The sequence below is a fragment of the Dipteris shenzhenensis genome, chromosome 24 (genome assembly GCF_047967505.1).
Source record: "Dipteris shenzhenensis isolate YYH24624 ecotype China chromosome 24, Dip_SZ_1.0, whole genome shotgun sequence".
Taxonomy (NCBI): domain Eukaryota; kingdom Viridiplantae; phylum Streptophyta; class Polypodiopsida; order Gleicheniales; family Dipteridaceae; genus Dipteris; species Dipteris shenzhenensis.
The window spans coordinates 27,431,712-27,444,289 of record NC_141619.1 but is presented as its reverse complement, the minus strand read 5'-3'; the positions used below and the strand labels follow the sequence as shown (position 1 = coordinate 27,444,289).

Here is a 12,578-nt window from a genome sequence, read left to right as displayed (position 1 = left end):
CCTTCTTGTGCAACACCAGGATCAAAAACTTGTCTTTTCGCATCCAACACTATACGGACAAGTTGAACTTCGACATCATGTCTCTTTCTCGGTACGATGTCATACTCGGACAACAGTGGCTCTACGACTATGATCCATCAATCAGTTTTCGCAGCCATACTATCCAATTTGTCCACCAGGGAACACTTATTGAGCTGACTTGTTCTAGGGACTCTCCTTCAACCCCAGTTGCCTCTGCCCTACAAGTAAAGAAGTGGGTTTGTAAACGTCAAGTAAAGACTTCACTTCTGTTGGTTACGGCAGTAGAGGAGACACCAACAAAGGATCCTCCTGAATACCTTAACCAACCTTATTTCCAGCCTTACCTGGATATTTTTCCACAGGAATTGCCAAAGCAGTTACCACCTCGACGACCAGTGGATCACCCAATCGAACTTATTCCCGGCAATAATCCACCGTCGAAACCTCCTTATCGGGTTTCTTACACTCAAAATGAAGAAATCCAAAGACAGGTCACCGAACTACTCGACAAAGGTCACATTCAGCCTAGTCGCAGCCCTTTCGGATCTCCTGTACTACTTGTGGAAAAAAAGAATAAGTCAATGCGCCTCTGCATCGACTACCGAGCCCTCAACAAGCTCACTATAAAAAACAAGTATCCATTGCCTCGCATCGATGACCTCTTCGATCAACTTCTACACGCAACACAATTCTCAAAGATTGATCTTCGTTCAGGTTCTCATCAAATTCGCATACGAGAAGGCGATGAGTACAAGACAGCTTTTCGAACAAAGTATGGACACTATGAATGTTTGGTCATGCCTTTTGGGTTAAAAAATGCCCCGGCCACATTCATGACACTAATGAACGACATCTTCAGGCCTTTCCTTGATAAGTTCGTCATCATTTACCTCGATGACATCCTCGTTTTCAGCAGATCCCTACATGAGCACAAACAACATCTTCACCAAGTTTTTGAAGTTCTCCGCGCAAATTCTCTCTACATCAACATTGAGAAGAGTGAGTTCTTCAAGACCTAACTCAAATATTTGGGACATGTTATTTCAGCTCAAGGCATCTCTGTAAATCCCAAGAAGGTCAAGGTAATACGAAACTGGCCAAGAAGGTCAAGGTAATACGAAACTGGCCTACTCCTAAGAATGTTCATGATGTCCGCTCTTTTCTCGGATTGGCAAACTTCTACCATACAAAGGTCTATCAGTTTTCCGAAATCGCAGCTCCTATGTCCGAATTATTGAAAAGCACATCAGCTTTTCAGTGGCTTCCCGAAACAGAGTATAGTTTCCAACAACTCAAGCAAGCACTCACTACCACACCAGTTATGGCTATTGCTGACCCAAACCTTCCATTTGAGGTCATGACCAACGCTTCCGACATCGCTACAGGAGCAGTCTTGATGCAAGAAGGCAGAGTTATTGCTTTTGACAACCATAAACATTCTGATATCCAAACCCGATACCCGGTTTATGATAAGGAGTTTCTTGCTGTTGTACATGCTTATCGCTCTTGGAAACATTATCTCATGGGAGCCGACTCAGTGGTCAAGACAGACCATCACTCCCTAAAGTATATCTTAACTCAGCCAGTCATGGACGCTCGACAAGCACGTTGGGTTGAGTTTCTGGCCAACTTTCACATGACCATTGAGTACATTCCAGGACTACGCAATGTAGTTGCAGATGCTCTCAGCAGGTTAACTCTAGCATCAGCTATGGTAATCTCTACATTATCTGTGGATGTTCCGAATTCATTCAAAGGGAAGTATTTCAATGATAAAGACTTCGGCACAACAGTACAAGTTCTTTCAAAAGATCAACCTTCGACTTCCGAACAGAAGATTTTCTCATCCTATTCTTATACGGACAACCTTCTGTATTATCAAGATCGCGTCTGTGTACCACATGACAAGGATGTTCAACGTCTTTTGTTAAAAGAGCATCATGTAGTTCCTTATGCTGCCCATCCAGGCATCAACAAGACTTGTCGGTTACTCAGTGTAACATACTACTGGCCTCAGATGAAAAACGACGTCATCAAAATGGTTACATCTTGCTTATCTTGTCAACAAATGAAAGCAAGCCGACGACTTCCAGCAGGACTTCTTCAGCCTCTTCCAGTTCCAACTGAAAGGTGGGAAAGTATTTCCATGGATTTCATTACAACACTACCACGATCCTCCCGAGGTAATACTCAGATTATGGTAATTGTTGATCGATTGTCCAAAATGGCACACTTTGTTGCTTGCAAAAGCAGTGCACAGGCTCCGGACATAGCCAAACTCTTCATACAACACATCTTCCGACACCATGGATTGCCCAAGAATATCATATCCGACAGAGATCCTAAGTTTACCTGTCACTTTTGGATTTCACTGTTCGAAGCTAGGAACAACTCTACTGTTCAGTTCAGCCTACCACCCAGAATCAGATGGCCAGACTGAAAGAGTCAACCAAGTTCTGGAAGAAATGCTTCGACGTTATATTCAGTCACGCCTAGCAGCTTGGGAAGAGTATCTACCACTCCTTGAGTTTGCTTATAATAACTCTTTCCATAGTGCCATCAACATGAGTCCATTCCAAGCAGCTTATGGACACACTCCGATTGTACCAACGAATTTTGTACTTCAACATCGAGTGGCCCTAGCTGATCAACTGGTTCAAGAAATGCAAGACATTCTACTCCAAGTCAGGGATCATATGCGAAAAGCGCAAGAGCGGTATCAACGGTCTGCCAACAAACATAAACGTCACCTGGAATTTGACACTGGTGACATGGTGCTATTATTTGTAGCCCCACATTGCTATAAGACGGTTAAGTCTGTGTTTCCTAAGTTGCGACTAAGATACTATGGACCTTTCCAGATCATCAAGAAAAATTCATCTTTAAGTTACAAATTGGAATTACCACCATCATGGGGTAAAATCCATCCGACATTTCATATTTCTTGGCTAAAGACGTACATTCTAGGCGATGAAGCAGTTCCTCCTGCAGGTGATTATGTCCCAGAAATCGAAGACGATTATGTTCTCATTATTCCTGAGCATATTCTGGACCATCGACAGCGAGAGACTCGACATTGACTTATCACGGAATTCCTTGTTCTTTGGCGAGATCTGGACGACTCCGACGCTACTTGGCAATCTGATGAAGACTTACAGCAGTACCCTGACATTTTACAGCAGTATTTTCAGAATTTACCGTGATATTTTCTACATCAGTTCATTCTCTCCACCAGGGTCTTATTTTGAGTGGGAGGGGATGTCACGATCTGTGACGTATTCCTTTCTCTATATCTAGACTTATGGATGGTTTGATGAATGGACACTTGTGGAAGGGTATGCCCTTTCGACGGGACACTTCCTATGAGGCACAACCCTTCACAAGAGACATTCTATGGAAGAGACACTTCTATTGTAATGTACCCTCTCATCAAGGGTCACACCCTTCACAAGGGGTACACACCTCTTCATGCACATATACTTTGGAGTACACACCTTTTCATGTGTGACTCTTCACTCTCTATATAAGAGAGGCCCAATTGTATGGATGACACACTACAGATACTACAGACACTCAAGCAATACAAATATTCCTTGTTCTCTGCTATTTCAGTCTCCTTTCTGTTCCTTAGCACATTTCTAAATATAGTAAATCTAGGATTTCTTACACAATTCTTTTCCTGATATTGTTTTTGGGCTTTATGGTCTATCTATCATGCCCGTAACATTTGACTGTACGGGCATTTGTTCAGTCGATGTCTTTCATTTCTTTCATTCATCCTTGCTTCGGTCTCTCCAAGATGCGCATTTTCTTGGAGACCTTCCTCTGACCTAGTTGGAGGTTTTTTATCAGTGTTTTTCTCATGAGTAGTAGCTGTGACTTCAATAGCTGGGATGGAGACTAAACCCCAAAGGGGCCTTTTCTAGAGAAAGGGATGGCTGCCCTCTATCAGACGAGGCCAACTTAGTGCCTTAAGCTGGTCGCATTGCCTTGCAGGGCGAACCAGACAACTGGGGCCGACCCCACATTCTGGCCACAAGTCTGCATCAAGTCGACCACTAAACAATCTAACCTGGACCTATTTCTGCGAGACCCCTAGGTGCCCAGATTTGGTCCTTGATTGGGTATCCCCCACACACCAGGGCCCACAAGCCCTACAAGATGTTAGGACACGGTCAACCACTTTGGTTGACTTCCCTGGTGAACACTTTGGTTGACTTGGAGGCCTACATCGGCCATTCTTGTACATTGCTTCATTATCCATTTGCAAGTACTCACGTTTGCTTGAGCTTGTTGTTTGCTCCCTTGCACTCCACTCCCATTCCATTGCTTCCCGCACCCAACAGTGGTATCAGAGCCTTCCATTGCTCTTGGTGCCTGCCCCTCCTCTGCTCCCCCCTTTGCTTCCCTGCTCATGCTCCATTGTTGAGCATCATCATCGCTTCTGTACATTGCTTCCCTGCTCACGCCGAGTGTCGTCATATCTGCCATACAACGCCTAACCGCACAGTCGTTCGTACAATCTGTGTCTGCGAATCTGTGTCTGCGACGTAAGTCTACATCTTCTGTACAATCAGTATCCTTACACGTCCGTACAACCATCAAGCGTCGTCCATACAATCAGCGACGTATGTACATCAGCACCGTCCGTACATCGTTGGTGTTATACATCTGCCGTACGTATCAGCCGTATGCTTCTGTGCTATTCTTGCCTATCTACCGTACGTCACCTGGCCGTACCATACGGTTATCAAATCCTGCGCATCCTTTCGTACTTTCGCTTTGTTAGTGTTGCCATCACACCGTACAATCTGTACAAAAACCGTACCATTGGTACCTACGTTCCACTCAGATCTTCCGTTCAATTTTACCCATTTGCCCTCTTTTTGGCATAATTGCCCTCTTCATATTTGGGGCTTTTGTCAGATTTACTGATATTTGCAATGAACCTTGCACGGTACAGCCAGATTTGGGATTCGCTTGCATTTGCCCTTTGATTTGGGTATTCTGCCTTAATAGACCCCCTGTGCACTCCACTTAGCACTTGTGCCGCGGAAGTTGCATTACAGGGACTTTTCGCCACCATTTGCGGGCAGATTGGACCATTGTGCAGGTATTTGCCCTTTGCTTTGGGCTGGTCACCTTTGGTGGCAGGACTTTCTTTGCAGGACAGATTTTGCAAGACACCTTGTGCATTTGCTCATTGTTTGAGCAGCCACAGTTGGCAGTCGCATTTGCAGCATTGGAGGGGATTTTTCAGATTTTCCCTTCTTTGGACCATTTGCCCTCAGAATTTGGGGCTTTTGCCATTATTGCCTTTCTCAATTCTTGGATTGCCTGGCTCGACATAGTCCTCCTCATTTCACACACTCAGCTTGCAAGAAATTGGGCTTTTGCTCCTGTCATCTTGCATTGAGGACGTCATTTTCAGGTCCATTGGAGCTGACTTGTGCATATATTGGGGCAGATTTGTGCAGGACTCTTGCCGGACAGCCCTTTGTAGGGGGGATCTTTTCCTTTGACAGACATTTGCAAATTTGCAGTCTATCTTTGCAGGACATTCTTTGGGGACAGCCCTTTGCATTTTTTGCTCAGCGTTTGAGCAGTACTTGTGGCATTTAAATTTGCAGAGCAGTGCTGAGTTGACATTTGCAGACTTGCAGTCTACTTTTGAGCAACCAGCTCATTGCATTGTAGCCTTGAGGCTTTGAAATATGCAACGCAGCTTTATGCTTCAGGTGCTTTGATATTTGCAGCCATTGCATTCATTTTTGCATCATCAGTTTACTTGCAGGATCACTTCCAGTGGACAGACGTTTGCCCTTCCCGCAGTCTGTTTTTGCAGAATTTATTTTGGATATTGTGTGCATCTTTGCTCAGAGGCTGAGCGGGTCTATTTATCATTGACACTTGCCAAGCTTTTGCTGTCATTTTCGGGTAGGCACTTGCAGATTGTGTGTCAGTATTTTGAACAGCCTGCTCATTGCACTGATAGCCTTGAGGCTTTGACCTTTGTTGCACATTTTCCTTTTATTTTTGGGAATCTTCATTGCAATGGCAAACCATGAGTCATTTGGAATGCTTGCTGCTGAAGATAAACTTGATAGGACCAACTATCCCATGTCGTCATACTTGGCACGCCACTCGGAATTTCTGGGATATTGTGTCTGGATCGGAGACTAGACTTGTCTCTCCAGTACCGGCATTGCTGCCACCACCACCACTTCAGGTGGTGCTATTGCTGGTACAGCCACTTCCGGTTCATCCACACAGCCTGCCGTAGTGCCCCCCATGCCTGATCAGATACGTTATGTACAGGCCCACGCCGTGATTGCTATGGATTACAAGCAGGTCATTAGACCTCACATTCGGTCTTGCAAGACAGCCAAGGATGCATGGGTTACTTTGGCCAATCTTTATCAGATTCGCAATGAGGCCAGGACTTCAGAGAGCAGCTCATCAATGTTGATGAGATTGTGCCATACTCACAGGTTGTGTCTACGAGACTTGATGGGCTCCCTGACTCATATCAAGGCTTTGCTACGATGTTGAGGCTAATGGCCATGGGTAAGCCCGACCACCATACCTTTGATCAGCTTGTTTCCCTACTCCTGCAGGAGGAGCAGAGTCGTCAACACTGGGCTGCTTCTACTCATGCAAAGCCTTTGCTATCGACCATAGGGGCAAAGGGAAAGGGGGAAAATTTTACAACAAGCTCAAACCTTCATCTGGTACCTCATCCTCCTCTTCTCATTCCGACAGGAAGAATAAGAAGCACTGTAACTACTGCAGGAAACCCGCCACAACATTATAGATTGTCAGAAGAGCATTGCTTCGGAGAAGAGAAAACAGCCGAAGGGCCATCCAGTTCCCCATTCCTCTGCTGCTCTAGATCATTCCACGGAGGCAGCCCACCTTGCTCATGATAACCAGATACAAGCCCTACTACAAGTCAGGCAGCTTCAATCGTATGTTGGCCAGGTCCAGCACAGCCCCCGTGTATAAAAGGGAACATCCCCCACATTTTACTCCATCACTCAGCCTCAGCTTCAGCCTACAGTACTAGCAGCCAGCAGTAGAGTTAGTACAAGTGAGGATTCAGCGAGGTGATTTGCCTTTCTCCACTCTTCCCCTCAGGAAGGCTCCCGGTCATCAACAACAGTCGTAACAGCAGCCTTTTGGCTTTTCAATCCATAGAACAAACATGGTATGGCAAGAGGCAGTTGCACCAGTGACGCTCTCTAATCGAGCCACTCACGTACATGCAGCATCCGCAGGTGCTTTGCATCAACCTAGAATAGGTGAATTTCACACGTGTTATCCGTGGGAATTACATGATGGAGATAAATTATGGATAGCATGGCTATCATGCAAGAGGAAGGCGAGGTGGATCATGGGCCTACAAAAGACATGCGATTGAGAAGCCTAGTACTTTAAGAGTAGACTTTGAGGGACACTTTAATTACAAATGTTTGTGTTCCCATATTTTTTTGTCATTGATCGATGTAAACCTTTCCAGATGAGATGAGATGAGGTAAGTTGGGAAGAGTATGGGGTGAGGGGGCGCAGGGAGGGACGGGGTGGCATTGCAATCTTTCATGTATAAAGTGTGGGGCAAAACTTATAGCAGTCAGAAGTGTAAGCATGTCCATGATTTCTATCGGTGACCTCGACTTTCAGGACTTACTGCCCCGTTGCTTGATTCTGTATTCCTGAGCACACCAGTCCCTTCCAAAACCTCCATGCTGTAAGGTAAGCATGCCTGCATGCTGTGCATGAGACGAGCGATGCTGCAAGAAAGTCTCTGCACATAGCCAGGAGTGTACGCTTTCAAGTGCAGCTGTGAAGGCAAAGTGTGTCATAATTGTTACAATATATGAAGTGATCGCTTCTGACCTTCTTTAACGTAGCAAAACAAAGACATCAAATCGGGTCCTAATCACCCCTTTCAATGTAAGTGTGGCTACCATATCAAATAAAAAGCTGTCACAGGTTTTTATGAAATACGTTTTGGAACAACTGATTGAAAGTATGCAACATAAGAGGCATAAAGTTTCGCTCTTTGGATCAAATTTTGCGAAGCAGTTCAAGACTGTAGGCAAAAAGAAGTGACCCTTCTAGAAGCAACACAGAAATTGCTGGAGAATTGGACAGAACTGTCAAGAACTGGCCACAGCAAGCTTACTAAAAAATGTGTACGATCTCAATGTTATGAAGAAAGAAGTTGGGATTCAACTAACAACTTACACATTTTGTGAGACGAATGTTGCCAGGAGAATATTGTACGTATACTTCATTGACTGTCGCCCCACAGTGTACACAGCACATAGGGCTTTTCAATCCACCATCCCCCATACTTGCAAACAAAACAGCCGTCCAAATTACAAAGACCCAACACAATTAAAAAGTTTTTTTTTTAAATAAATACGTTGGCAAGTACCTCAAAACTTTGAATGCTAGTACTCTAGTTAGAGAGACTACCTCAAAGTTCAATGCCCATACGATGGCTATTGGGAGGTCATTGCAAGGAGATTTACTCATGGATGGGCAAGATTGCCCCCGCCCACTCTGCGGATCCATTTATTGCCTGGGCAGTGGCCATAGTGTGTAAATTCGATTTCAACTTTGTATGACATGAGCTTATGACTCACTTCGTTTGAGTTTTTTTTTTAAATAAGTGAATTGGACCCACCCATTGTCCCTTCAAGGAGCACACACAACCCATGACCAGTAGGTCCTAAGTCAACTTCGCTAGGCAAAGGCCCTACCATTTGAGCTACCACCGCTCCACAACTTCGCAAGTGTCAACTCATAGATTGGAAGAGGCTACGGAATGTTTCACTTATTATATTTTTATTTTTATTTTTTATTTTTATCTATTTATATACACTTGTGTGTGTTTGCACGCACACACACGTGTGTGTGTGTGTGTTTGCACGCACACACATGTGTGTGTGTGTGTAGTAGACATTTACAACACCCCTTTCCATAGTGAAAAGTATACAAATTTGGAGTAGGAAAGAGAAATGTTTAATAGATAAGCTTTGAAATAAAATGAAGTAGCATCATTAAAGGATGAACAATTTTTTCTAAAAGAGGAAATGTGAGCAGTAGAGCTTTGACAAGTCGTTCGCAGCATCACTTTTATTGAAGCTTTAGTTGGGAAGACAGGTGTCATAGACACCTCTCCCTTGTTATCGGAGTCACAATAAAAATACACACTTAACCACTGACTTACAAAGCAAGCTGTAAAAATTATGAGTGCAAAGTAGTATGGAGATATAAATTAGATATAAAATTTTGAAATAAACATAGGTGTTTTAAAAAATTAATTAATAGGGTTAATCATTAAGACAAGAAGAATAAATAAGTTTTGATAATGAGATATAAATAAACCATGGCAGTTGAAAACAGAGCATTATAGAGGGAAATCAAAGGTAAGAAGGAGGGAATTGAATATGGAAAGAGGTTAGTTTAAAAATAACAAGAAAATCAAATGCTAGGGTAGTGTATGAGGCAACAATGGTTTTACTAACAACCTATGAAACACAGATGTTTCTCAATGCGAAAGAGATAAAAGGGAAAGGTCACACTAAAGAGATTGATAAAAAGAAATGGAGTAATGAAAATAATAGCAATAGGTAGTATAGGCAGTATATAAGTTTTTAAGAAATTAAATAAAGGTTAAAAAGGAGAGAAGGGGAGGGGGGTCATAAAAAAGGATGTTGATGCTCATGAATGTAAGGGGGAGAGAAAGGGACAAGGAGGTAAAATATGTCATTAGGACAAAGTGGGTGGGGAGGGGTAAATGGTGAGTAGAAATAAAAAAGGGGGAGGGGGGGGAGGAAATCAAAGAGAAATAGATTAAGAGTGAAAATATAGAAAGGAAAGAAAAGGGGGTTAGAAGAGTCTAACAGGGGCGAAAAGCCTGTTTAGTAATAATTAATCAAAAAGGTGTCAAAAAAAAAAGGGGGGGGTACTTGAGTTGTTACGGAAATTATATTTTCTGATATATCTTGCTTTGGATATTATTACTTTAGTCAAGTGTGACTATGGCAAAGTACTCCATAGGAGCGCACTGGACGCGGCGGGGGTCATAGTGGATACTTTGTGTGGTTAGTTGGGGATGCTTGACTAGCTTGTGTTTTGCCATGCTAGATGGTTGGTACTATGGGTGATTCCATGTTAATACTGATGTTGCTAGTGTTATTGGTGTTGTGCTTGATTATTGTGCTTTGAGCGCGGTTATGTTGGGATCGATTGATTCGGTGAATCGCTCAATCGATTGTTAATAACTAATGTAATTGGCGACTTGAGTACAAGTGATGGAACTCATAGCAAGGATTGGAGTAAGTGCGAGGGTACCGATCGAGGTGTTGCACAGCGCATTATATATGGCCATGGGCCAATTTTGTATTTGTTTTATTATTGCAAGTTTGAGCAATATATTTTGTTGGAAACATAATTCATTTTGGGCCCTAAGATGGCTATGTAAAGCAAATCCCTCATTTTTGGATGAGAGGGATAATTTTGGCTCCTTGGTGCTTTTATGAAATATCATAAATATTCTAGGTGAGGAAGCGTGGGCCACTCATCTAGGGGGGGAGATTGTACCCAGTCTGCTGTCGCTCTCATGGTGTGATTGTGCTTTTCTTCTCCAATTGATTATGTGGTGAATTTGTGTGTTGAAAAGATTACCTTTTGGTTTCATGAGTCATACGTACTGAGGGTGTTGATGAAGGGTACTATTAAGGTCGAGGTCCGCCGAGGAGGGGTGGCCTGGTGGTTGTCTATAGAGAGCTGGCTTATGGGTTGGTCCTGGTTCGTAGAGAACTATGGCAGTAAGGCCAGAGGGCAAGTTGGAAAAGAGCACAGGGCAGGCGGCAGCATGAATAGTTTAGAGGGGAGTAGATGGTACTAAGTACGTAGGGCAAGCAGGAAATGCTAAGGAGGCAGATAGAGATGGGGTTGCAAACTGTAGTGGGTAGTGTAGTAGTGACTAGTAGGGGTAGTGGGATACCGTGCTGAAGGTAGCGGGACAACCAGGGGTTATGAGTGTTCAAGGAGGAAGGGTGGACTGCAGGCATTTGAAGAGTCATAAGGTTGCTGGCCATTGAGGAGCCACGGGTGGGACAAGAGGCCACACAGGGAGGGAACTTGGTAGTCAGTGCGACAATCGAGAGAGACACGAAAGTTTAGTCCAAGACAAAGGGCAACGAATCAGAGATGGAGGTTGTGAACCAAAACATAAGGGGTGAGAGGGTAAAGAAAAAGGGAGTTAGTGAGTAGAGGGGTGGCGAACCAGATGGTGAAGGAACCAAAAGGCAAACAAGATGGCGAATGGGCGGATGAAAGAACCACAGATTGGATGGCAATAGGGAGCCTAAGGGTAGAGATTAGGGATGGAGCCAGAGATCTAAGGATCATGCTAAAGGCATCGTCAAGCGTGCAGAATAGCGAGCAGGAGTAACTAGTGAAGAGCAAATTGGGAGGGAGACTTTACATAAGGTGCATGATGAGGAGTCGGGGGTTGAGAAGGGAGAAGGTAGACGGTTCGGGTACGGGGGGCAGGGGGGAATTAACATTGGTTTGGTCACTTGCTCATTAGATCTCCACCTGACAACAACCCCCCCAACCCCTCTTTCATTTCTCTCCCTAGTATTTCCCTCTTTTCACCCACTCTCCATTCATTTCCCTCGCATTTCCCTTCTTAATTGTTCCCTTTTTCCCCTTATTTCCCTTTTCCTCTACCCTCTCTCTCTCTCTCTCTCTCTCTCTCTCTCTCTCTCTTCCTCCCTCCGTCCCTCCCTCCCTCTCTCTCTCTCTCTCTCTCTCCCTCCCTCTCTATATACACTATTTTTTCTCACTTTCTTATTTTCAATTACTAATGTCCCTAATTCTCTTACTTTCTTGACCCCTATTTTTAATTCTTTTTTAAAATTTATTTTACTCCTAATTATTACCTTTTTCCTTTCTATTTTACTTTCTCTAATTTATTCTTTTTTTACATTTCTCATTCTTTTTTCTTTCTTTTTTACCCCTATTTTCATTTTTTTCTTTTTGGTTCTTTCCTTATTTTCCTTATTCTTACTTTACCTTTCTTTCCTAATTTATCTTATTTTTACCTTATTATCCTTAATTCTTCTTATTATTCATTATTTTTAACTATAAATTTCCATAATTCTACCAATATCATTGATTTTTCTATATTCTTTTTTCTTACTTTAATTTTCACCTAGTTTATTCCTATTCATTCCCTGAAGGGATAGTAAGTGTATGTGTGTGTGTGTGTGGAAGACTTGGCAACACCCCTTTGCATAGTGAAATGACAAAGATTGAAGCTGGAGAATGGAAAAGAAAGCGAAACTTATTGCATTAAAGAAAAAGTTTGAAGTAGGTGAACCCCTAAAAGTTACCAAGTGGTGGGCAATTTTGTAAAAATGAATTTGCACAAATTCCATTAAGGTAGAGCTTGAACAAGTCCTAGCAAGCATCACTTTTATTGAAGAGGGGAGTCTGCATACCTACCACCATCCAATATAAATAGGTGAAAGTGA

The 12,578-nt window shown here is 43.2% G+C and overlaps 1 protein-coding gene across 4 annotated transcripts in view; it reads right to left on the bottom strand.

Annotated features, from left to right (window-relative positions):
- The window catches only part of LOC147886437 (protein ARV 2-like), a 63,095-nt gene extending 54,532 nt beyond the window's left edge, over window positions 1–8,563 (bottom strand). For 3 of the 4 annotated variants that reach the window (XM_087395801.1, XM_087395800.1, XM_087395798.1), the window contains exon 1: window positions 8,269–8,421. In XM_087395801.1, coding sequence (XP_087251927.1) covers window positions 8,269–8,376 — 108 coding nt within the window. In that variant the 5' untranslated portion in view covers window positions 8,377–8,421. Of the gene's footprint in view, window positions 1–8,268; window positions 8,422–8,502 lie in introns of those variants that run through there. The other variant, XM_087395799.1, reaches the window with a different exon arrangement.
- Window positions 8,564–12,578: the final 4,015 nt, after the last annotated feature.